General features: G+C 39.1%; 1 protein-coding gene across 1 annotated transcript in view; it reads right to left on the minus strand.

The window, feature by feature from the left end:
- Positions 1–523: 523 nt before the first annotated feature.
- The window catches only part of LOC136876861 (inactive pancreatic lipase-related protein 1), a 36,055-nt gene continuing 11,181 nt past the window's right edge, over positions 524–25,397 (minus strand). Inside the window, exons 3-5 of the mRNA XM_067150624.2 lie at positions 21,830–22,083; positions 5,049–5,160; positions 524–647 (exon numbers count right to left, since the gene is read on the minus strand). Coding sequence (XP_067006725.2) covers positions 598–647; positions 5,049–5,160; positions 21,830–22,083 — 416 coding nt within the window. The 3' untranslated portion in view covers positions 524–597. The remainder of the gene's footprint in view (positions 648–5,048; positions 5,161–21,829; positions 22,084–25,397) is intronic.

The raw sequence follows: 25,397 nt of genomic DNA on the forward strand, positions 1-25,397 counted from the left end.
CTCTAATCATTTACACAACCACTGATGGTGTATGAATGGACGAAATTACATTGACATCGGAACATTTCTTCTGGGTGCTGAATTTTTTTTTCAGGCAGTGTAGCACCATAGAGAAAAGAAACCAATAACCACTGACATTAATAAAAAAAAATTCAGTGTAGCAATAAGAAAGCTGGAAGCAGACTTGAAGAAAATCTTCCCTGCATTATACAATTAATGAAATTCAAATGTGACAAGATCCTAAATCCAACAATCTAATTTTTTTATTTTTTTTTATTTTCAAATTAGAATATTACAGACCTCAGAAACAGCCCTGACCACAAGTGTACCATCATATTACATCAATTGCATTTTTGAGCCTAAGGTAGAAACCTCGACTAATAGTATGGTGAGCTTATTCCCAAGTCTCGCTCTATGATATTATGGCAACCTTCATAGATACCCCTCCTTTCCTACCTTGAGGAATTCCTAGGCTGTAATAAAATATACAGGATGGTGAAATGAATAAATACATGATGTAAAAGCTCGACAGATGATCAAGGAAAATTTTCAGTCACCCCAGAAGATCCTGTAGTCTTCTGGCTGATTAGGAACGCTTCAGGTGATCCCATACTCACCCACAGTTGAACCGAAGAACAGTAAAATGACTAAACAAATAACAACACACGGTTGACAAGAAAAAATTAGCACAACTGAACACAACACTAATGGACAACAAATAATTTAAAAGAAGACAGTTAATTATCACTCAAAACTTATTAATTTATAACATATTCAACAGAATTTGAAGAAAACTTGCCTACAAACTTTAACATCAAAATACATAGTAATAATTTAACAGAAGTAGATTCATATGTGGCAACATATTACCAACAGAAGAATTCTCCAGGGTAAGGAGTAGGAACACTTTTGATCAGAACAACTAAGGGAACAAAATTTTCACTTACGAGGAAATAACTTGATAGCACAACGAATGCATAGTTGCAAACAAACAAACAAAAAAAAAAAAAAAAGATTGACACACCAGTAATTTTCACTTCAAACAATTCCAAACATAGCACTTCAAAATGACACAAACTGCGTAGTGTGATTAGTTGACTTTGATGCTTTAGATCAGGTTTTCTGATGACTCACAAGTCTAAAAATTTGAAAAATCGAATGTCAAACTGAATAGAATACAGTGGACAAAAACTCACCCAACACAGCTTCGTTCACTTGGGAACAGCAACAGGTTTCTCCAGGCAGGATAGCAAAATATCTAGGTCACTGGTGACATTGCCAGAAGGCAACACCTGACAGACTTGTAACAGCAAACAAGGTCCTCTTAGTGATACCAGGTAAACAGGTGAAAAGATTAATGAACGTAAGTTTTCGTGGCTCATTGTATTAACATATAGAAATAAATGAACTGGATTAAAGCCACTATATATATATTTATTAATAATAAAGCCAAGCTTTCAGCCAAATTGCATTGGCCTTCATCAGGGCATGTGAAGTTTTGACTCCGACAGTGAGCAAAGAAATTATCTGAAGGAACATGGAAGTCATGCCCGTACTATCCACGGCCTACCCCACTAACAGGACTCGAGGATCGCGGCGCTGTGCTGTGGTGGTTGGGAGGGAAGTTACTGATGCACCGCTCTCTGTCGACAGTTTGAGTGCGTCCCACTGTGCCATGGTGGTGTTATGCTCGTCTTGTGAGGGAAGCCATAGAGATAGAGCTGCGCCCAAATAACATCAAACTGGGCGAGTTGGCCGTGCGCGTAGAGGCGCGCGGCTGTGAGCTTGCATCCGGGAGATAGTAGGTTCCAATCCCACTATCGGCAGCCCTGAATATGGTTTTCCGTGGTTTCCCATCTTCACACCAGGCAAATGCTGGGGCTGTACCTTAATTAAGGCCACGGCCGCTTCCTTCCAACTCCTAGGCCTTTCCCATCCCATCGTCGCCATAAGACCTATCTGTGTCGGTGCGACGTAAAGCCCCTAGCAAAAAAAAAAAAAAATAACATCAACAGGGAAGACGCCTTCAAGTTATCAAATACATGGAGACCTGTACTGCAGAAATAACAAACTGAGTCATCAACATGAGGTCTTAAATGCACCACGCTCATGCAGTAACATACTATGCCTTGTACGGGTCGTCTATTTACAACCGATTAAATACACAACCACAACTATCGGGAGAATAATGCAAACAGATCTGGAAGGAAATTACATTAAGAACTAAAATACACAGTAAGAATGTGAAATGACAGGAAATGTGGAAGTGGAAAGATGCTGGAATCAAAGTTTATGTTGCAGTTAAAACCTCAAAGATGAGTCAGTTAATTTTCTAAAATAATTTGTTAACAACGAGGAGGGGTAAATATACAAATAAAATAAATAAATAAATAATTTGGGGGACATACAACAAGGTGGGAAGGAATAAACAACTTGGAGTCTCATAAGCACTTGGTTACAGAAAGAGTAAGGTGTAGTGGTAATACATACTAATGTATTAATATGACGAGTAGCATGACATCACAGCCACCAAAAGAATTTAAATGTCATAAGGGCAGAAGAACTAACAGCTCTGAATGAGGTCATAAAACGTAAGATGTAAATTTAAGAGAAATTACAACATGCAGCAGTAATACTGACCGTGAGGTCATGATGCAGTACGCTCACTTTCATAGTTTCAACACTAATTTGGAATGAAATTCCAGATAAGACAGGGAAAAGAAGTTAATACATGGAAATTAAAAGGTTAATACATAGTAAAGTGGAGGTTAAACACAATGATCTCAAAATTTACTAATGATATCCAGTACATACCTTTGTGACAAAATTTTTTTGTATGAAGAGATATCATGTGGAAGAAGAAAATTGTAATGTTCCCTAAGTTAGAAAAGAAAAATTACAAATTACAAACCAGCCAAGGGAATTTGGTCCCAAGAGCACAACTACTCTCAACCAAAGGGTGAAACAGAGTACACCAGGCGACCCAAGTCAAAAAGGCAGCTAGTGGGAAGATTCAAGGACAAGACAATCAGTATTCAAGCTTACTCACCAATCAGTCAATCAATCAATCAATCAATCAATCAATGATCTTCATTTAGGGCTGTCATCCAGGGGCAAGTTCCCTATCCATTCTTTGCCTAGCCTTTTCTTGAATGTTTTCAAAAGAATAGGAAATTTATTGAACATTTCTCTTGATAAATTATTTCAATACCTTACTCCTCATCCTAGAAATGAATTTCCTGCCCCAATTTGTCCTCTTGAATTCCAACTTTATCCCCATATGATCTTTCCTATGGGTCCACTCAAGCTTATTCCATTACTGATGTCATTCCGCGGCATCTCTCCACCGACAGCTTGTAACATACCACTTAGTTGAGCATCTCATCTCCTTACTCCCTGGTCTTCCCAGCCCAAAGTCTGTAACATTTTCATAACATTACTCCTCTGTCAGAAATCACCCAGAACGAATCGTGCCGCTTTCCTTTGGATTTTTTCCAGTTCTCGTATCAAGTAGTGCTGGTGTAGGTCCCATACAGTGGAGCCGTACTCTAATAGGGGTCTTGCTAGAGACTTACATGCCCTCTCCTTTACATCCTTACTACAACCTGTAAATACCCTCATAACCATGTGAAGAGATCTGTAACCCTTCTGTACAACCTTGTTAATGTGATTACCCCAATGAAGATCACTCCTTATGTTAACATCCAGGTATTTACAGTGATCCCCATGACGTACAATCTCGCCATCAACACGGTAATTAAAACTAAAAGGACTTTCTGTTGGTGAAACTTACAACCTGACTTTTCATCCTGTTTATCATTATACCAGCTGCCTCTGTGGATCAGCGGTAGAATGTCGGCCTCCGGATCCCAAGATAGCAGGTTCAAACCCGGCAGAGGTAGTCGGATTTTTGAAGGGCGGAAAAAAGTCCATTCGACACTCCATGTCGTACGATGTTGGCATGTAAAAGATCTCTGGTGACACATTTGGTGTTTACCCGACAAAATTAATTAAATCTCAGCCATAGACGCCCAAGAGAGTTTCGGTTTACTCGGCCTGCCATCTAGTGGGGGCCTAGAGTAAAACGGGACGTCGAAATTGACGAGCAGACAGCCAGATGGCGTCAAATTGAAATGTCTGCACACGGTAGCTGAGGCCATACGATTATTATTATTATCATCATACCATTGCCTGCACTCCATCTCGCAACATTGTCAAGGTATTTTGTAGGATATTTAACCGGACAAGTGGCAACGGAGCCCATATGTGTGACTGCAGAGAAACAGAATGTGTGAAAAGTATTTGAAACACAAAGCACTATGGGGCCTACACACGTTGCAGCGAGGACACCACATCACAAAAACACATACACAATGATCACAGTTGAGTGCTATACGACTGTTGATAGCACTGTCCGTGTGTCACTTCTGACCAAGCATGTCCTCCAAAAATCATATTCTACATTAAAAGACAATTATAACCAGAACTGGCACCATGGATGACTTCATACAGCTGGGCTGAGCAGTTCAGATGGTAGAGCATTGGCCTTCTGACTCCAACTTGGCTTAGCAGGTTTGATCCTGCCTCAGTCTGGTGGTATTTGAAGGTGCTCAAATACATCGGCCTTGTGTCGGTAGATTTTCTGAGTGTAAAAGAACTCCTGTGGGACAACAATGTGGCACCTGGTGTCTCCAAAAACCATACAAATGTAGTCAATGGGATGTAAAACTAATAACATTATTAATGACCTTATAGACGTTTGACATTGTGATGAAGAAGTAGGGGAAATATGCAAGAACATAATGTCAAGCATGTCAAGAGAGAATCCAGATGGTTATACAAAAAAAAAAAAAAAAAAAAAAAAAAAAAAAAAAAAAAAAAAAAAAAGAAAAAAAAAAAAAAAAAAAAAAAAAAAAAGAGAACTGACATCCAGTAATAAAAAGAAATTGCAAGCGAAGAAATGATAAAATCTAATAACTATTAAATGTTCTTCTTTATTCTATTAATTTTCACATGTCTGTAGTTAAATTTAAGAAACTATTACTTACAGCAGAAAGGTGGAGACTGCGCTGTGGTGAGGTAGAACTTTCCAGGCAGAGAAGGGCGATGGCGTGGAGCATCTAAGCCAAGAACTGAATAGGACTTTTCTTCACATTCTCCCTAAGGACAATTATCGTTCTCAAAATTATTCACAAAAAATTAATTAAACAATTTTTGAAAGAACCTATATTAAAAGCCCAAATAAATTTGTTGTGTAAATTCTGTGAAATGCTTTCAGCAGTGAATACTTTTGTGAAAAATTACCATTAAAACCTTACAATGAAATGGAATGAAATGAAATAAAAGATATTTTCAGTGATAAACAGAATACATTAAAATAAAAAAATTATAATAAAAAGAAGATATTTTACAGTTTTCAATGAAAAACAAGACACATGACAATAGGCACATTACAATGAAAAATAACATACATTACAAAGAAAAAGTTTCAGAAGAAGACAAGACATGTTTTTCTGTTCAAATTCTGAACAAGTTACTTGAAATGTTTGTTGCTGTGTGACATGCATTGTGGCAAGGAGCAATATGCTTTGCTATATTACAGTGTTCACAAATATATATTCACCAAATTAATGTTAACCATAATGATAAGAACTATTATTTATTGTACGACAACACAACATATATGGTGTATACATGACTACTGTCATTACATGTCACTCAATTGTCATTATTGTCCCATCAAGCATCAGCCACCACTCGATCCACATAACACAGATTGATATCCAGCCAGTGTCAATTTGAGACCAGGAGAAAATAAACTTCACCAATTTTTTTTTCAACATTCTCCTACCTTGCCATCATATTATGATTAAAACCACTAAATTTACAACCAAAACAAATCAAAGAAGGAATCTACAAACTGAGATGAGAGGAAATTTGTATCTTCCTCCCACATCTTGCAGTAACCACTCGTGGAACAGTTGTGCTGGAGACTGGCACAGCAGGGCTCTTCTCTAGGAGCTCTTCTTCTTACTACCTATCAGTTATGGGAGTTGCTTCTATTGGATAGATGTTCTGCACAGGCTGGTCCAACTCAACCAACAATAGTCCTCACCTTGACCACCCTGACGACAGCAAGGCCAGTCCATTCTACGTGCAAGGATCACTACTTCTCCCACCTTTAATTCTTGATGTGAGTTTGCCTTACCTTACTCCAGTTTAAGTTTCCCTAGTTATTCTAGCCTGAATCTTTTGTGTAATTCTGTCCTTAGAGGCTGCATATATCTGAATCTATTTTCATGGCTTATCTGATCGATGTGATCAATATCAGGTATTCCCACCCTGAAAAAACATTGCTGGAATCAATAGTAGTAAATCATCACTGTCTTCAGATAAGTAAGTCAATGGCTGGAAATTAATAACTGCTTCAGTGTCCACCAATACTGTCAATAGTTCTTCATAATCTAAAGAGGAATGCCCTAGCATTTGCAACAACTTCTTTAACAATGCTCCCAAGAGCCTCCCCACCAAGCATCAGTGGGAGGATTGAATTTCCAAGCAATTTGCAGACAACTAGCCTCTACACTCACTTTGGTTCAGATAATATCATGGAACACATTTTCAGCTCCTACAAACTTTCTTCCATTATCACTGTAAATAACATCTGGTCTCTCTCTCTGAGCAATGAATCTTCATAATGCTTGAAGGAATCCTGGAGTAGACAAAGTCCTGATGAGCTCAAAGTGTACAGCTCTGAAAACAGCACACATGAATATCACTATCCACTTCTTCTTTTACTGTATTTTGGAAGTAATGACATGCCGCTCCTTCCATTTCTTCTCTTGACTTGTTTTCCACTGGATCAGGTATGCCTATGGTATTTTAAGTTCCATAGATCAGCTATCGAAGCAGCTTGAACAGTGAGGTTGTATACAGAGCAACTCTCCCCTTCCTTAAGTTTACCAGTAACAGTCCAGCCAAGAATGGTCCTTACGGCTACCAATCCTGATTCATGCTTATGCATTTCATCCATCAAAATACTTCCAGCAAAATCAGCTCCTAGAAGAATTTCCACGTTAGACAGATCTGTCCCCTCATCTGATGGCCATATCTTTCTCTCTTTCACCCAAGGCTCAAACTTCAACTTTGGAATTTTCCCACAAATTACCTTCTAGTCATGTTGTATTATATGAACCATCAAAATTGCCACCTCTACATTGTACAAATGGTGGTCTTCTTTTAGGTCTCAGTGCCTCCAAACAACTTACAAATCATCGTCTCTGTTTTCAAAGGTTCCTCAGTTGTCTTCTGTAAGGTGTAGGATCTCTGGGATCCACTATCTATCAATGCTCGGACCTTCTTCTCCTTCCACTTATGTGTCAGCTTGATACACAATGTTTGAAGAAACACCTCTCTTGTGGCACTTTGAATGTTCATGTTGTTAAGCATGGTAACATCTCTCTCTCTCTCTCTCTCTCTCTCTCTCTCTCTCTCTCTCTCTCTCTCTTTTTCTCTCTCATTTCTTGCCACAAAATTTTGCAGAGAACAATGAACTTACAGTTGGTAATGAGGTGCCTTCAGAAATTTTCCCCTTGCCTTCTCTTGTTTCTTTCTATTGGATAAACCAAAACCTGCCTGCACAAAGGTTTATCCTTTCTTCTCCCTCCACTTCACATTTGAGGAAATTAAGAAGAGCATCCAATTGATCTTTTTGTGTACTGATAAAAATCTTCTTTTACTGACAATTGATTTCTGAGCCATACCCTTAAAACATATTCACGTAAGTATGATTCTACAAGGGGGAACTACATTGACCCATATTTAACCCTGGTTACACCTATGGATTCTAAAGCTCTTAAGTTGCTCTCTAATGTGTCATATAAGGTGGATGTTTCTGACTTGTCTTTCTTATGGGATACATTCTGAATGACTAAACCATAAGCTTCCTAATGTGATACTCAGTCAAAAAATCTTCATGTTAAATTGTTCCTTAATGCACTCTATAACCTTAGGATAGTTTTTGCCAGTGGCTGGGAAGCTATTTATGAATTCTCTGGCTCGATTGTCAGGTTTGGTGCACTGAATCAGATACTGAAATCTATTTTCAGATTTCATATCATGGATTATTTTAAACATGCTACAGAATCCGAGCCATTCCTTTATATCCCCCAAGTTCCACCTTAGGAAGTTTAAATTCTTTTTAGATGCAGATGAAGTATGACATCATGAGAACAGCAAAAGCAGCATATGGAGGAAGAGAAATGAACATGATGTTATTTGCAGATGATATTGTGATTTGGGGAGAAGACGACAGGAAGGTTCAAGAACAGTTGAATGTGGTGAATGGGAAGATTGAAGAATGTGGATTGAAAATAAGTGTAGAAAAGAGTAAAACTCTTGTTATGTCTAGTAGACTTGCAGACAAGCCCCTGAAAGTAGTGGAAACGTTTAAATACCTGGGGAGTGAATTAATGGAGAATGCTTGACTGGATGCTGAGATTAGTAAAAGGATTCAAGCTGGAAGTTGTTTCTATCATAGTGTATCATCATGTTATGGGACAAAGATGTTCCAATGGAAGCAAAGGATACTATGTACAAGATGTATTACGTACCCATAACAACTTACGGAGCAGAAACTTGGACAATGACAAAGAAGGATGAGAGTCGAATACAGGCAGCCGAAATGAAATTCTTGAGGAGTATGATACAGAAGAGTAGAAGAGACAAAATAAGGAATGAGAAAATCCGGGAAGAAATTGGAGTGGAAAAAATGACTGATAGAATAGAGAAGAGCCGACTAAGATGGTTTGGGCACATAAAGCGAATGAGCGACGAAAGAATGCCAAAAAAGGTGATGGAAATGCAAATCCAAGGAAGGAGAGGCCATGGACGACCATGATTGAGATGGAATGATACCATCCAACGCAGCATTATAGAAAGAAACCTGGACTGGGACACAGTGTTGGAGGAGGAGTGGTGGAAAGACCAAAGAAAGTGGAGAGGAACCATATTTGCCCCTACCCGGCTACAGCTGGATACAGGGAAATGATGATGATGATGATGATGATGATGATGATGATGATGATGATGATGATGATGATGATGATGAAGTATCAGATTTGTGATCTCTAACCTTGCCTACATTTTCATGTTACATGTACATAAATTCATCATCTTCCTACTCAATCTACCCCCACCACATAAATAGAGGTAGCAAAGTGATGCAGAGGGATGATAAAAGTAGATCGTGATTGAAACTGACAGGAAACAGTCAGTAGCTGAACTTGGCTTCCGATACCAATAGACCAAGTATAGGAAGCAGCACTAAAATCAATACACATATATTAAGACAGTGATAATCTTAAATAAAAGGGAGGTTATTCAAATGAAAAGGAAACACAAAATAAAAATTGCCTTACCCTCATAACAGAGAAGAAAAGAATACGATGGGGTAAGTTACTTACGTATAACATGCAGGTACATCAGAATATGTATGGCTGAGCCCCCCGGCAGGCTCTCTTTCTCTTTCCTGACAGAGCAAATGCAACACCAAGAAGGAGTGGTCAGAACTTTATGCCAATTGCAGGGTAGACTGACGTCACTGAGGTATGCTCATGATGTGAAATGCGCCGCTGTGCTGCGCACGTAGCAAACGATAAATGGGACACGGCGTTGGCGAATGGCCCACTTCGTACCGTGATTTCTCAGCCGACAGTCATTGTAGAACGTGTTGTCGTGTGCCACAGGACACGTGTATAGCTAAGAATGCCAGGCCGCCGTCAACGGAGGCATTTCCAGCAGACAGACGACTTTACGAGGGGTATGGTGATCGGGCTGAGAAGGGCAGGTTGGTCGCTTCGTCAAATCGCAGCCGATACCCATAGGGATGTGTCCACGGTGCAGCGCCTGTGGCGAAGATGGTTGGCGCAGGGACATGTGGCACGTGCGAGGGGTCCAGGCGCAGCCTGAGTGACGTCAGCACGCGAGGATCGGCGCATCCGCCGCCAAGCGGTGGCAGCCCCGCACGCCACGTCAACCACCATTCTTCAGCATGTGCAAGACACCCTGGCTGTTCCAATATCGACCAGAACAATTTCCCGTCGATTGGTTGAAGGAGGCCTGCACTCCCGGCGTCCGCTCAGAAGACTACCATTGACTCCACAGCATAGACGTGCACGCCTGGCATGGTGCCGGGCTAGAGCGACTTGGATGAGGGAATGGCGGAACGTCGTGTTCTCCGATGAGTCACGCTTCTGTTCTGTCAGTGATAGTCACCGCAGACGAGTGTGGCGTCGGCGTGGAGAAAGGTCAAATCCGGCAGTAACTGTGGAGCGCCCTACCGCTAGACAACGCGGCATCATGGTTTGGGGCGCTATTGCGTATGATTCCACGTCACCTCTAGTGCGTATTCAAGGCACGTTAAATGCCCACCGCTACGTGCAGCATGTGCTGCGGCCGGTGGCATTCCCGTACCTTCGGGGGCTGCCCAATGCTCTGTTTCATCAGGATAATGCCCGCCCACACACTGCTCACATCTCCTAACAGGCTCTACGAGGTGTACAGATGCTTCCGTGGCCAGCGTACTCTCCGGATCTCTCACCAATCGAACACGTGTGGGATCTCATTGGACGCCGTTTGCAAACTCTGCCCCAGCCTCGTACGGACGACCAACTGTGGCAAATGGTTGACAGAGAATGGAGAACCATCCCTCAGGACACCATCCGCACTCTTATTGACTCTGTACCTCGACGTGTTTCTGCGTGCATCGCCGCTCACGGTGGTCCTACATCCTACTGAGTCGATGCCGTGCGCATTGTGTAACCTGCATATCGGTTTGAAATAAACATCAATTATTCGTCCGTGCCATCTCTGTTTTTTCCCCAACTTTCATCCCTTTCGAACCACTCCTTCTTGGTGTTGCATTTGCTCTGTCAGTCAGTGTATATTTTTTACAATATCATCAGAATGAAATAAGAATGCCACCGAATTAAGAAGTTGCCTATCTCATGCAGAAAAAAAGGCTGTTGAAACTGGGTTTTAGAGTATTACCCTTTTATATTTTGGGTCAATGAAGTGACCTCGAATCAAAGTGTCTTCCTCATTTTTACCAATCCCTTCTGGGTTTTTTTTTCTTGGCGACAACAATTCCCAAAGAAAAATCTATTATCTTTCAGGAACAAAGAAAACATTATCAAATAAGAAGTAAGGTGAGGGCAGGTGGGCGAGGCAAGGAAGTATGCATAGAATACATACATAGAGAAAACATAACAAATACAAAATTTCCATGGTTACCTTCAAAATACACAAATGGAGTTAAAAGATGGCAGAGCCAAAAATTAAATGAGAGAATGGCTGGGGAAGCCAGAAACAAGAATGAAATAATAAAAGATACTGGAAATCGGACACCAAAAAGAACAAAAAAACAATGTAGATCCAGATAACAAACTAATTCACACGAACACACGCAGTCAAAACCCTCGTTATCAGCACACATCCATACCACACACCAAGAGTGGACATGAATAGTACAGAGTGGATGAGCAATTTTGTCAGCATCTTCTATGCCATTTCCAGCTCAACTATTTCATGGGTTAAATTTTGTGTTAATTCATTATACACATTGTGAACGAAGCCTGAATTGGCTTACGTTGCTTCAATAACTTTTCCACGGTTGTGTGCCAGTATTTTTCACTCACGAAGAAATCTTACGTATCCTACCATAACTTTCCTTAATTTACGTGTTATAATCACGTTGGGGTCACCATATGTTTTGTTAAGGGACTAGTTCACTGAATTAGTATTAACCATAAAGATAAAAACTATTATTTATTGTACAATGATACAACATATATATTCATGACTACTGTCATTACATATCACTCATTTGTCATCGTTGTCCCATCGAGCATCACCCGCCACAGAGTCCAAGTAACACAGATTGACCTCCAGCTAGTATCCATCATTTTGAGGCCAGGAGAAAATTAACTTTTTAACCAATTTTTCTGTAAATATATTGATTCTCATCTTCTTCTCCACTGAACTGTGACAAAACTGATCTGAGAATTCAAACTATACAAGCTTATGCCATCTTGAAACTACTTACAGAGCCAGGTCTACACTGGCTGTATAGATTAGTAGAATGTATATGGATACAAAAATGTGTGCCAGAAGAATGAATAAAGGGAATAATAATACCAGAGTTTAAGAAGCAGGCAAGAAATTATATAACTGATAACTATCAAGGAATGACACTCATATCATAAGTTGCAAAAAATAGTGGAAAGGATAATAAATGGAAATTGAGAGGAAAGATGAAAGGAAAGTTAGAAGAGGAGCAATATGGCTTTTAGAAATGGCAGATCAATGGTGGACCTCATCTTTAGTCTCAGACAGTTGACAGAAAGATGGAAGTAAAGTGAAGGTATCGAGGGAAAAAGGCATGGGAAACCATGGTAAAAAATGAAGTTGGCAACAAATTATGGAAATTCTACAAGCAGTGTATGGCAATTGTTTTTAACTCTATCCATTCCCAAGTTTGGAGGACAGAATGGTTTACAAATGTTTCCGGACTAAGAGAGGAAAGCATGCTGTCACCACTTACTGGTGTTTATTACGGAAGTAGATGAAATTGTGAAGGAGTCAAAAGGAAACATTTGGTGAAAGAGAGATAAACATTATGCTATTTGCTGATTATATTGTGGTGTGGGGAATGGACACTGAGGAAGTACAATAACAACTGGACATACTTCATGAGAAAATTGTAAAATACAACATGAAATTCAGTGCAGAAAAGAGCAAGACGATGGTGGTAACAAGAAATGACAGAGTAGGGAAAGGAATTGTAAATCAATCAATCAATCAATCAACCAATCAATCAATCAATCAATCAATCAATCAATCAATCATTGATCTGCACTTAGGACTGTCACCCAGGTGGCAGATTTGCTATTAATTGTTTACCTAGTCTTTTCTTCAATGATTTCTAAGAAGTTGGAAATTTATGAAACATTTCCCTTGATAAATTATTTCCTAATTCCTCTTCCTTTAACTGAATATTTGTCCTCTTGGACACCAACTTCATCTTCATAGTATGATCTTTCCTACTTTTAAAAGCTTCACTCAAGGACTAAATTATGATCAGTGCAGAATTCAACCAGCCAACTTCCTCTTTCGTTCCTTTGTCCCAATCCGAATTCTCCTACTGTATTACCTTCTCATCCTTGGCCTACCACTGCATTCCAGTCTCCCATCACAATTAGATTCTCGACACTTTTTACATATTGTATTAAAATCTATCTCTTCATATACTTTCGATTTCCTCATCATCCGCTGAGCTAGTAGGCATATAGACCTGCACTATTGTGGTGGGCATTGGTTTGATGTCTATCTTGACGACAATAATTCTTTCACTATGCTGGTCGTAGTAGCTTACCCACTGCCCTATTTTCTTATTCATTATTAAACCAACTCCTGCATTTCCCCTGTTTGATTTTGTGTTGATAATTCGGTAGTTGCCTGACCAAAAATCCTGTTCTTCCTGCCAATGAACTTCACTTATACCAACTACGTCTAACTTTAGTCTATCCATCTCCCTTTTCATATTCTCTAATCTACCACAACGATTCAAACTTCTAACATTCCAGGCTCCGACTCGCAGAATGTCAGTATCCATCTTCCTGATGGAATATTTTGCCCGGGAGGAAGCCATCATCAGTACATCATTCATACAGAGAGAGCTGCATGTCCTCGGGAGTTAGTTATGTCTCTAGTTTCCCATTGCTTTCAACCGTGTAGCATTATCAACACAGCTAAGCCATGTTGAGTATTATTACAAGGCCATATCAGTCAATCATCCAGACTGCCGCCCTTGCAACTTCCCAAAGGCTGCTACCCTCCTTTTGGTGAACCATTCCTTAGTCTGGTCTCTCAACAGATACCCATCCGATATGGTTGCACGTGCGGCTCGGCTATCTGCTTCATTGGGACACGCACGCCTCCCCACCGCGGCAAGGTCACATGGTTCGCAGAATCCTGGTGTGGGTTCCATGTACTGGAACCATACTCTACTTAGGGTCTTACCAGTGACTTACCGTATTTCTTCGAATCCAAGATGATGTTTTTTTCTCAGAATATCATATGAAAAATCAAGAGTCGTCTTGCATTTACGACGTAACAGTAACGAACACCACTGGCAGCTACCACGGTAACAACGCGCTTCCTTTCACCCCTCTCCCCTGCGTGTGCACAAAACTCAGCCATCAACGTCCCCATCTTTATTATACATCGCCAACTGCGGCAGTCGATTGTACAGTGCCTCTGTATAATGTTACTGGTTCTTGTAATAGTGAAGATAGAATGACATTCTATTAGCCTCTACAAATCCACAGAATGGCATCAAAACATTGAGCCTACTTACTCGCTTGAGCTAATTGCAAAATCAACAATAATGTACTTCCGAGCCTCAGTTGTGCAGAAAATGTAAGTTGAATTGGAATAGCAAGGAAGCGACCCTTAGAATTTTTAGAAAGGCCACGGTTATTCAACGACAGAGTTATAATGCATCTACTCTACCTGACGCTTAGTAAAAGTAACCGTTTTATAGACTGTAGATATACAGTGTTTTTGTGATGCATTGTAGTATTGTAGAGACACGTGGAACAGGCATTGCTGGAAAATTTTCAGTGGGTTCTCATCGATATTATGATGCCAATTTTAAATTAATGGTTGTTAAACACGTGGAAATAAAGAATAATTGTGCAGCCACAAGAAAATACGGCAGAACTAAAGCCAATGTTCGACGTTCGCGTGAAGACAAAGATAGTCTAAAAATATGTACTGTACAAGAAAGGCATTCAGTGGCCCGCAACAAGGATGCTTTAAAGAAGTCCAGCATGAAATTGTGAGGTATGTGCACAAAAAATGCAAGGTCAGAATGGCCATAACACGAGATGCAATACGAATGCGGGCTCACGAATAGGAATTCCCTGAACTTTAGAAGGCAGTATCAGATACCTCTAATGAAAATGATTAGGGAAGTAGGTAGGATTTACATAATACTTGTGTGAGTGTTTTTTTTTTCTCAAATAAAATTTGAAATTTGTTATAAATAAAATAATGATTTCACAAAGTACTTTTTAAGCATGATTTAATTTTTTTTGAAGGAAACAGTGGGGGGGTCATCTTGCATTTAGGGTTGTCTTGATCAGAGAAATACAGTATATGCCCTCTTATTTGCATCCTTACTACAATCCCTAAATACTCTCATTACTATATAAAGAGATCTGTAACCTCTATTTACAACCTCATTAATGTGATTACCCTATTGAAGACCTTATATTAACCTAAGTACTTACAGTGATCCCCATGAGATACTATCACCCCATAAACATAGTAATTAAAACTCTTGGTAAAACAACCTGACTTTTCATCCCATTTACTATCATACCTTTATCTGCTGTCCATCCCACAACCTTATTGATGTCTTTTTGCAATCACTCACAAAAACACAAGGTCCTGTAATTTATTTACTACTCGGAACAGAATAACGTCACCTGCAAAAAGCTGTATCAGTGATTCAAGTTCTTTACTCATATCATTTATGCATATATCAGAAAACATAAATGTTTAATAATACTCTTCTGCAGGGCTCCCTTCTTAATTGTTACAGGATCAGCTACTTTAATTCTCTGAGTTCTGTTTTCTAGATATTTAGCCACCCATTCAACCACTCTTTTGTTCAATAGCCCTCATTTTTGTCAGCAGTCTCCCTTGATCTCTAACCTATCAAAAGCCTTGGATAGGTCAATAATCTATTTGACATAAAGCTGAAAGTTGGAATTCAAGAGGACAAACTAGGGCAAATATTCATTTATAGGAATAACTTACCAAGGGAGATGTTCAATAAATTTCCAATTTCTTTGAAATCATTTAGGAAAAGGCTAGGAAAGCAACAGATAGGGAATCTGCCACCTGGGTGACTGCCCTAAATGCAGATCAGGATTGATTGATTGATTGATTGATTGATTGATTGATTGATTGATTGATTGATTGATTGATTGATTGATTGATTGAACCTAAAATATCTGCTATATCTTGCTGGAATCCTACAAGTTGAGCCTCACTGGAATAACCTTTCCGAAACCTGCTGCCTTCTATCAAACTGGTTAGTAATTATGCAAACGTGTCTAATGTAATCAGAAAGACTGTTTTCCACAGCTTATATGCAAAACATGTCAAGCTGATTGGCCTGTAATTATCTACTTTATATTTACCACCCTTTCCCTTGTACAGTCGGGCTACTATAGTAACACTCTGTTCATTTGGTTAGCTCCTTCATACAAACAGTAATCAAATATTTCAGACATGGCACTATATCCATTCCAACCCGTTGTCTTGAATGTACTGGTATCTCAGAAACTTTATCAATCCCAGTTGCTTTTCTAGCTTTCAACTTTTGTATCTCGAAATTGTGGACAGCTTCAAATAACCAGGAAGCGAATTAATGCAAAATACAAGGTTGGATATAGGGTACAACTAGGGTTGCAAGGTTATATATTTTCCCATATTCTTATGTTTCTTTACTGTTGATTTAGCCTTACATTTTTTATACAGCACTTTCTTCCATTTTTTAATATTTGGTGCTGACTTATTGTAGAACCCAAAACAATTATTCCCCTTAATATAAATATAACTAAAATGCACATTATTTTGATTGTATTTGTTATTATTACCATTCAGGTAAAGATTTTAGAGTAGTTTCTGTTTAGCTTGGTACTTCTGAAGATCACTCGATCGCATAATCAATAGTGCTGTCAATATAGTTCATTACCTATTCTTCTGTTATACTCATGTTCGTAAACTTCATTGCAGTGATAATTACTAGAATCCATACATTCCCTACTTTTCTCAATTTACTTTTATTCAAGAATCATAATGAGTTCACTGACAAAGAGGAAACGCTACAAGCAATATTAGTACAGACAAGGGTACTTAAAGAAATGGGAAGATACTTTCACGTGAGTTAGGCTTAGTTCGACTGATAAATGTACTTTTTGTGCATTGTGTATGAACAAATTCAGCATTTCGCACGGTGGACAGTTTGATCTCAAGCAACATGCCAAGTACAAAGGACATAATAAGTGTCTAAATATTTTGTAAACGCTAATAAATTCTGAAGCCAAAGTTGTCACAGCTTGCCACTTGCTTTACGTCGCACCGACACAGATAGGTCTTATGGTGGCGATGGGATAGGAAAAGCCGAGGAATGGGAAGGAAACGGCCATGGCCTTAATTAAGGTACAGCCCCATCATTTGCCTGGTGTGAAAATGGGAAACCATGGGAAACCATCTTCAGGGCTGCCGACAGTGGGGTTCGAACCCACTATCTCCCAGATGCAAGCTCACAGCAGCGCACTCCTAACCGCACGGCCAACTTGCCCGGTGTGTCACAGCTTGTGAGTTAGGACTTATCACACGATCAAACATAACCTCAGTTGTGCAAGTTTGGATTGTGGCAATAAATTGATGTCATATATATTTGCACATTCGGAAATAGCAGTAAAAGCTGGCAAGACGAAGGTAGAAATGTTAGTAAAAACGAATTAGCATCTAAAAGAGTCAGTGATTTTGTTAATATTCTGAAATCCCCTAAAAGTAGTAATTTTTCTGAGTAGTAACAGATGCTTCCAACAGAGGCAACAAAAAGGTGTTCCTAATAAATATGTATAAGATACCTTGAATCATTTGAAGACGTACAGAACAAACTGTTGATATTTATTGAACAGTCTGATGAATCTTCAAATGCAGTGGCAAAGTTAATTTTTGATAGTCTGGACAGCCATGCACTAAATATTAACAATTTAACAGCATACAGTGTTGACAATGCTAATGTGAATTTTGGCAGGAAACAATCTGTTTATCAATTGTTGCTTTCCAAGAATCCCAACCTGCAGAAAGCCAGTTGTTCAAACCATATGGTTATTGATGCAATGAGGCATGCCATGGAAGAGCTGGAAATTGATGTAGAGAACTTTGCAAAAATGGCTTTTACGGAAATAGAACCAGTTTTTGGGTGGTTAGGCCATGTGTGTTCGCAGAGTTTCACCCAGACATGCCATTTGGGCTCATCAATTGGATTAGCACGCCCCTCCAAGACTCTGCTTAGCAGAGGCAGACCAACTGTGTGGTCCCACTGCATTAGGAAATAGGGATTGCTAACCTGCTAACGGAGAAGTGAATTCCCTGTTTTCAAAAATATGTACTCCTCACTCCTTCTGGGTGCTTAACGTTTTTGTCAGGCAGTGTGTATGTTCATGAAAAATCTTCCATTTTTAAAGAAAATGGCAATCCTAGGTACAACAGGTGAATCCATCTACCTAGCTGGGAAGAAGGAGATGTCAAAACGGTGATGTATAAGATATACTGTACACCAATATATATATGCAGCAGAGAACTGGGCAGTGGCAAGAAGCCAGTGAAATGAAATCCTTAAGAAGTGTGATAGGAAAAACAAGGAAATACAGAGTGAATGAATATGTCAGATAGGAAAATGGAGTAGAAAATCTGAATGACAGAACTGTGTGTGCTAGTTGTTTTACGTCGCACCGACACAGATAGGTCTTACGGCGACGATGGGAGAGGAATGGGCTAGGAGTGGGAAGGAAGCGGCCGTGGCCTTAATTAAGGTACAGCCCCAGCATTTGCCTGGTGTGAAAATGGGAAACCACGGAAAACCATCTTCAGGGCTGCCGATAGTGGGATTCGAACCTACTATCTCCCGGATGCAAGCTCACAGCCGCGCGCCTCTACACGCACGGCCAACTCGCCCGGTAAATGACAGAACTATAAAGAACAGACTAAGATGGTTTGGACCTGGGTAGGGACGGGTACTGAAGCAGATGATAGGGGCTAGGTTTGAGGGAAAGAGAGCAAGAGCAAGATGGGCAGGCTCAATCAATCAATCAATCAATCAATCAATCAATCAATCAATCAATCAATCAATCAATCAATCAATCAATCAATCAATCAATCAATCAATCAATCAATCAATCAATCAATCACTACTGATCTGCATTTAGGGCAATCGCCCAGGTGGCAGATTCTCTATTTGTTGTTAAAGCCTTTTCTTAAATGATCGCAAAGAAATTGGAAAATTATTGAACATCTCCCTTGCTAAGTTATTCCAATCCCTAACTCCTACTCCTATAAACGAATATTTGCCCCAATTTGCCCTCTTGAATTCCAACTTTATCTTCATATTGTGATCTTTCCTATTTTTAAAAACACCACCCAAACTTATGCGTCTACTGATGTCCTCCCACGCCATCTCTCCACTGACAGCTCGGAACATACCACTTAATTGAGCATCTCGTTTCCTTTCTCCAAAGTCTTCCCAGCCCAAACTTTGCAACATTTTTGTAATGCTACTCTTTTGTCGGAAATCACCCAGAACAAATCGAGCTGCTTTTCTTTGGATTTTTTCCAGTTCTTGAATTAAGTAATCCTGGTAAGGGTCCCATACACTGGAACCATACTCTAGTTAGGGTCTTACCAGAGACTTATACGCCCTCTCCTTTACATCCTTACTACAACCCCTAAATACCCTCATAACCATGTGCAGAGATCTGTACCCTTTATTAACAATCATATTTATGTGATTACCCCAATGAAGGTCTTTTCTTACATTAACACCTAGGTACTTACAATGATCCCCAAAAGGAACTTTCACCCCATCAACGCAGTAATCAAACTGAGAGGACTTTTCCTGTTTGTGAAATTCACAACCTGACTTTTAACCCCGTTTATCATCATACCATTGCCCACTCTCCATCTCACAACACTATCGAGGTCACCCTGCAGCTGCTCACAATCTTGTAACTTATTTATTACTCTGTACAGAATAACATCATCTGCAAACAGCCTTATCTCTGATTCCACTTCTTTACACATATCATTGATACATATAAGAAAACATAAAGGTCCAATAATACTGCCTTGAGGAATTCCCCTCTTAATTATTACAGGGTCAGATAAAGCTTCGCCTGCTCTAATTCTCTGAGTTCTATTTTCTAGAAATATCGTCACCCATTCAGTCACTCTTTTTTCTAGTCCAATAGCACTCATTTTTGCCAGTTGTCTTCCATGATCTACCCTATCAAATGCCTTAGATAGGTCAATCGCAATGCAGTCCATTTGGCCTCCTGAATCCAGGATATCTGCTATATCTTGCTGAAATCCTACAAGCTGAGCTTCAGTGGAATTACCTTTCCTAAACCCAAACTGCATTCTGTCAAATCAATTATTAATTTTGCATACATGTCTAATATAATCAGAAAGAATGCCTTTCCAAAGCTTACATGCAATTGCATGTCAAACTGACTGGCCTGTAATTTTCAGCTTTATGTCTATCACCTTTTCCTTTATACACAGGGGCTAATATAGCAACTCTCCATTCATTTCGTATAGCTCCTTCAACCAAACAATAATCAAATAAGTATTTCAGATATGGTACTATATCCCAACCCATTGCCTTTAGTATATCCCCAGAAATCTTATTAATTCCAGCTGTTTTTCTAGTTTTCAACTTTTGTATCTTACTGTAAATGTCATTGTTATCATAGGTAAATTTTAATACTTCATTAGTATTACTCATCTCCCCTATCTGGACATTATCCTTGTAACCAACAATCTTTACATACTGCTGACTGAATACTTCTGTCTTTTGAAGATCCTCGCATACACACTCCCCTTGTTCATTAATGATTCCTGGAATGTCCTTCTTTGAACCTGTTTCTGCCTTGAAGTACCTATGCATACCCTTCCATTTTTTCACTAAAATTTGTATGACCACCAATTATGCTTGCCATCATGTTATCCTTAGCTGACTTCTTTGCTAGATTCAATTTCCTAGTAAGTTCCTTCAATTTCTCCTTACTTCCATAACCATTTCTAACTCTATTTTGTTCCAACCTGCACCTCCTTCTTAGTCTCTTTACTTTTCTGTTATAATATAGTGGATCTTTACCATTCCTTACCACCTTTAAAGGTACAAACCTATTTTCACATTCCTCAACAACTGCTTTAAACCCATCCCAGAGTCTGTTTACATTTTGATTTACCATTTTCCAGCGAACATAGTTACTTTTTAAAAACTCTCTCATGCCTGTTTTATCAGCCATATGGTACTGCCTAATAGTCGTAATTTTAATACCTTCCTTTCTTTCACATTTATTTTTAACTACGACAAAAACAGCTTCGTGATTACTAATACCGTCTATTACTTTGGTTTCTCTATAGAGCTCTTTAGAGATGAGCCTTACACCCAGAATTTCATGTTTTTCATCCTTAACTTTTTTTGTAGCTTACAAATTCTTCTTTCACCAGAATGAATACTCTCCCTCCAATCATTCCTATCCTATCTCTATGATACACACTCCAGTTCCGTGAGAATATTTCTGCATCCATTAAATCATTTCTCAGCGATGATTCAACTCCTATTACGGTACAATATCTGGTAAGTATATATCTATTAAATTACTTAATTTGATTCCTTTGTTTACAATGCTTCTACAGGTCAGTATAAGAAGAAGGAATCTGGAATGGAACAGAATTACAGAAAATGAATGGTGGAAGGAGAGGGGAAAAAAGGGAAATGATGATGATAATTAAGGTACTAGGTGCACATACTATTCGGGGGTTTAGGTTTATTTACTGCATACTGTTAGGTTGCACTCAAATATTCTCGTAGTTTTAATCTTTTTTTTGTAAATATATAAAATCAGAGTTCTGGGTTTTTAAGCTAAGTGTTTAACTCAGTAACTAAAATGCTTACCTGCACATATAAAGGATAGCTGGGGCACTCATAGCTCTTGAAGTAACAGTTATGTGCTACAATAGACTCTATGAAATATTTGAATGCTCTCTTATGACTGCAGCCAGGATAGATGGTTCCTGGTTTTAGAGTTTCTCGAGTCAACTTGAACAAACTGGGATATTCTGTTGATTTCACACACCCTGGTTGTTCTGTGCCCCCATTAGGAAAGAAGTCAACGTGGCCACTGAGGTCTGAAGTGCCTTGAGCAGTATCTGTACAAAATCATACAGAATATCAGAAATTTAAAGGAAGTAAATGAAAATAAAAAATAGTAAAGGTACATGGAGAATCACTGTGGAAGAAGGAACCTGGAATGGAACAGAATTACAGAAGAATGTTAGAAGTAGAAAGGAAGGTAGAGAATTACCATAAACGCCCCAATGATACTATTAATTTCTGTCTTATTATGCTATTTCAATGTGTGTAGGGGCAACATAAAAATGCATGACTTGAATTTTTCTATATTAAACATTCCAGCAGCAACATTCAGATCTAAAAATGGGCAACAGCTCTGAAAAGGATTTTAGTATCTTCTTACTGGATACCTCATACCCTTCTATTATTGTTGTACTCTTTGACCTATGCTCAATTATGCTTACATTTAGGTCTTAGAGTTAAACTTATTACAGTTTAATAAGTGTGGAAAAGTTATTGAAATCTACCAGATTTGATAGTGGTCCTAACGTAAGTACTGCTTCTTAGCAGAGGATTAATTGGTTTTAAACTTATGAGAATTCCTCTCTTCTGCTAAAGCCATGGACAGTGCAAAGATTAACTGGCTCCATGGCTAAATGGTTGGCATGCTGGCCTTTGGTCACAGCGGTCTCGGGTTCAATTCCCGGCAGGGTCGGAGAATTTAACCATCATTGGTTACTTTTGCTCACATGGGAGCTGGGTGTATGTGTCGTCTTCATCATCATTTCATCCTCATCATGAGGCGCAGGTCGCCTACGGGAGTCAAATCAAAAGACCTGCCCCTGGCGAGCCGAACATGTACTCGGACCCTCGCAGCACTAAAAGCCATATGCCATTTCATTTCAGTGCAAAGATTGACCTTCTAATTAATTATATCAGTCCCGTTGTCTATGTACATATTTCTGAGTCTAAAAGTCACAAAAATGCAATTGAAATACTACAGGCTCTTTATGTGAAGCAAGAAAATTAAATTTATGCTCAACATAGACTTTTCTCAAGATGAAAATTAGCTGGCAAGTCATTAGATCAATACATAGAAGCGCTCAAACTGTTAAGTAAAGATTGCAATTTTAAAGCTGTGACTGCAGAGCACTGTCACAATGAGTTCATTCAGAATGCTTTCATTTATAGGATAATTTTGCATGAAAGTTTGACAACGCTTATTACAGAACATCACCTCATCACTGAATAATGCTGTATATCAGGCTCATTTTCTGGAAATGGTGCAGCTCCATTCTGAGTTGTGGATAACTTCTAACTCAGCTATCAATGCCACATAACATAAGGTCAATGAATCAGCTAAAAATGGCATTTCTACTACTTTTGCGTCTATTCAACAAAAATGCTATTTTTGAGGCCATGAGAAACATATTTGGCAATGCTGTCCAGCTGAGAATGCTATATGTAACCAGTGCAACCAGAAATATCATTTTTCCATAGCATCTACAGTAAATCATCACTTCAAAGCAAACATCGATTTCAATTCTGGCTGCAGCTCCACCTTTGCTTCAAAAATCAACTATTCAGATGCTTTAGTTGATACAGGTAGTTCAGAAAGCTTCATTAATTTTAAATTTGCCCTGCCTCATAATTTAAAGTAGCCAGCTCCGTGGTGTAGGGGTAGCATGCCTGCCTCTTACCCGGAGGCCCTGGGTATGATTCCCGGCCAGGTCAGGAATTTTTACCTGCATCTGCGAACGCGTTCGGGTCCACTCAGCCTATGTGATTAGAATTGAGGAGCTATTTGACGGTGAGATGGTGACCCCGGTCTAGAAAGCCAAGAATAACGGCCAAGAGGATTAGTTGTGGCAGACCACATGACACCACGTAATCTGTAGGCCTTCAGCTGAGCAGCGGTCGCTTGGTAGGCCATGGCCCTTCGGGGCTGTTGTGCCATGGGGTTTGGTTTGGTTCATAACTTAAAACTTTACCCTGCACATGGAAATGTTTCTATGGCAGCTTCCTCGATTTCATCTACCATAAGAGGATTCGGCTTTTTCAATTTTTTGATAATGGGTCATTCGTATGGTTGAAGAAAATTGCTGGTACTTCAAGAACTGTGTGATGATGTCATTATGATGTCATTTTGAAGCAACACTCTTCTGTAGAGATTTCCTTTGGAGGATCAAAAGAGCTTATTTCAATTTGTAGCTTGCCTGCAGCACATGTTACCTCTGTTTCACTATTTTCTAATTTGAGACCAAACTGCAAACCTGTCACTATAAAATCCTGACATAATTTGAAAGATTTGAAGTTCATTGAACAAGAAACTCAGAAGCTACTGAAAGATGGTATCATTGAAGAGAGTTCAAGTCTGTGGCGTGTTCAAGTCTTGGTAACGACAAACAAAAATCACAAAAAGAGGATGGTTACTAATTACTCACAGACTATAAATTTACCTTACTACATGCCCATCCTCTTTCTAGAATGGAAGATCTTGTCCAGAAGATATCAAAATACATTACACAGAGTTTGAGAGTTGCAGAATTCTATACTAATTCTGTAGGATACCTTTTGGTGTAACAAATGGAGTTGCTTGTTTCCAGTGAGTGACAGACAGCTTCATTCAATGTGAAAAAGTTAAAGATATGTATGCCTATCCAGATGACGTGATTATCTGTAGAAGAAATCAAGAAGAGTATGATCAAAATTTAAAGAATTTCTTCTTGGTTGCAGACAAATTAAATTTAACACTGAATAAAAGCAAGTGTACTTTCTCATCTAAATTGATTAATCTTCTCGGCTCTACTATTAGCAATCAAACAATCAAGCCTGATCCCGAATGTCTTCATCTGCTCTTGAACCTACCACTTTCCAAGGATATTGCATCTTAGTGCAGAACTGTTGAATTTTTTTTCAATACTCAAGGTGGACTGAAAGGTTCTTAGCAAAGATATGTCTGCTAATTCAGTTCAAGAGCATTCCTGTGTCCTTAGAGGTATCTTCAGCCTTCAATCAATTCAAACTTCCATTGCTGATGAGTCTATATTCACTGTAGAAACAGACACTTCCAATTTTGCTATAGGTGCTACTCTCCCTCAAGTACGAAAACCTGTTTCATTCCTTTCTGGACCTTTTTTCCAGTCTGAGCAAAGATGTTCAGCTGTCAAGAAAGAAGCTTATGGTATTGTTAAAGCATTGAGAAAGTGGAGACATTATCTAGTAGGATGTCATTTTAAGTTAATTTCTGGACCAGAAATCAATAGCATTTATGTTCGACAACAATACAGTAAACAAATTCATGAATGAAAAAAATTCAAGCAATGGCAGTTGGAACTTTCTGGTTATAAATTTGAGATTATTTTCTATCAAGGCAATCAGAGTACAGTAG

Source organism: Anabrus simplex, chromosome 1 (genome assembly GCF_040414725.1).
Source record: "Anabrus simplex isolate iqAnaSimp1 chromosome 1, ASM4041472v1, whole genome shotgun sequence".
Classification (NCBI taxonomy): Eukaryota; Metazoa; Arthropoda; class Insecta; order Orthoptera; family Tettigoniidae; genus Anabrus; species Anabrus simplex.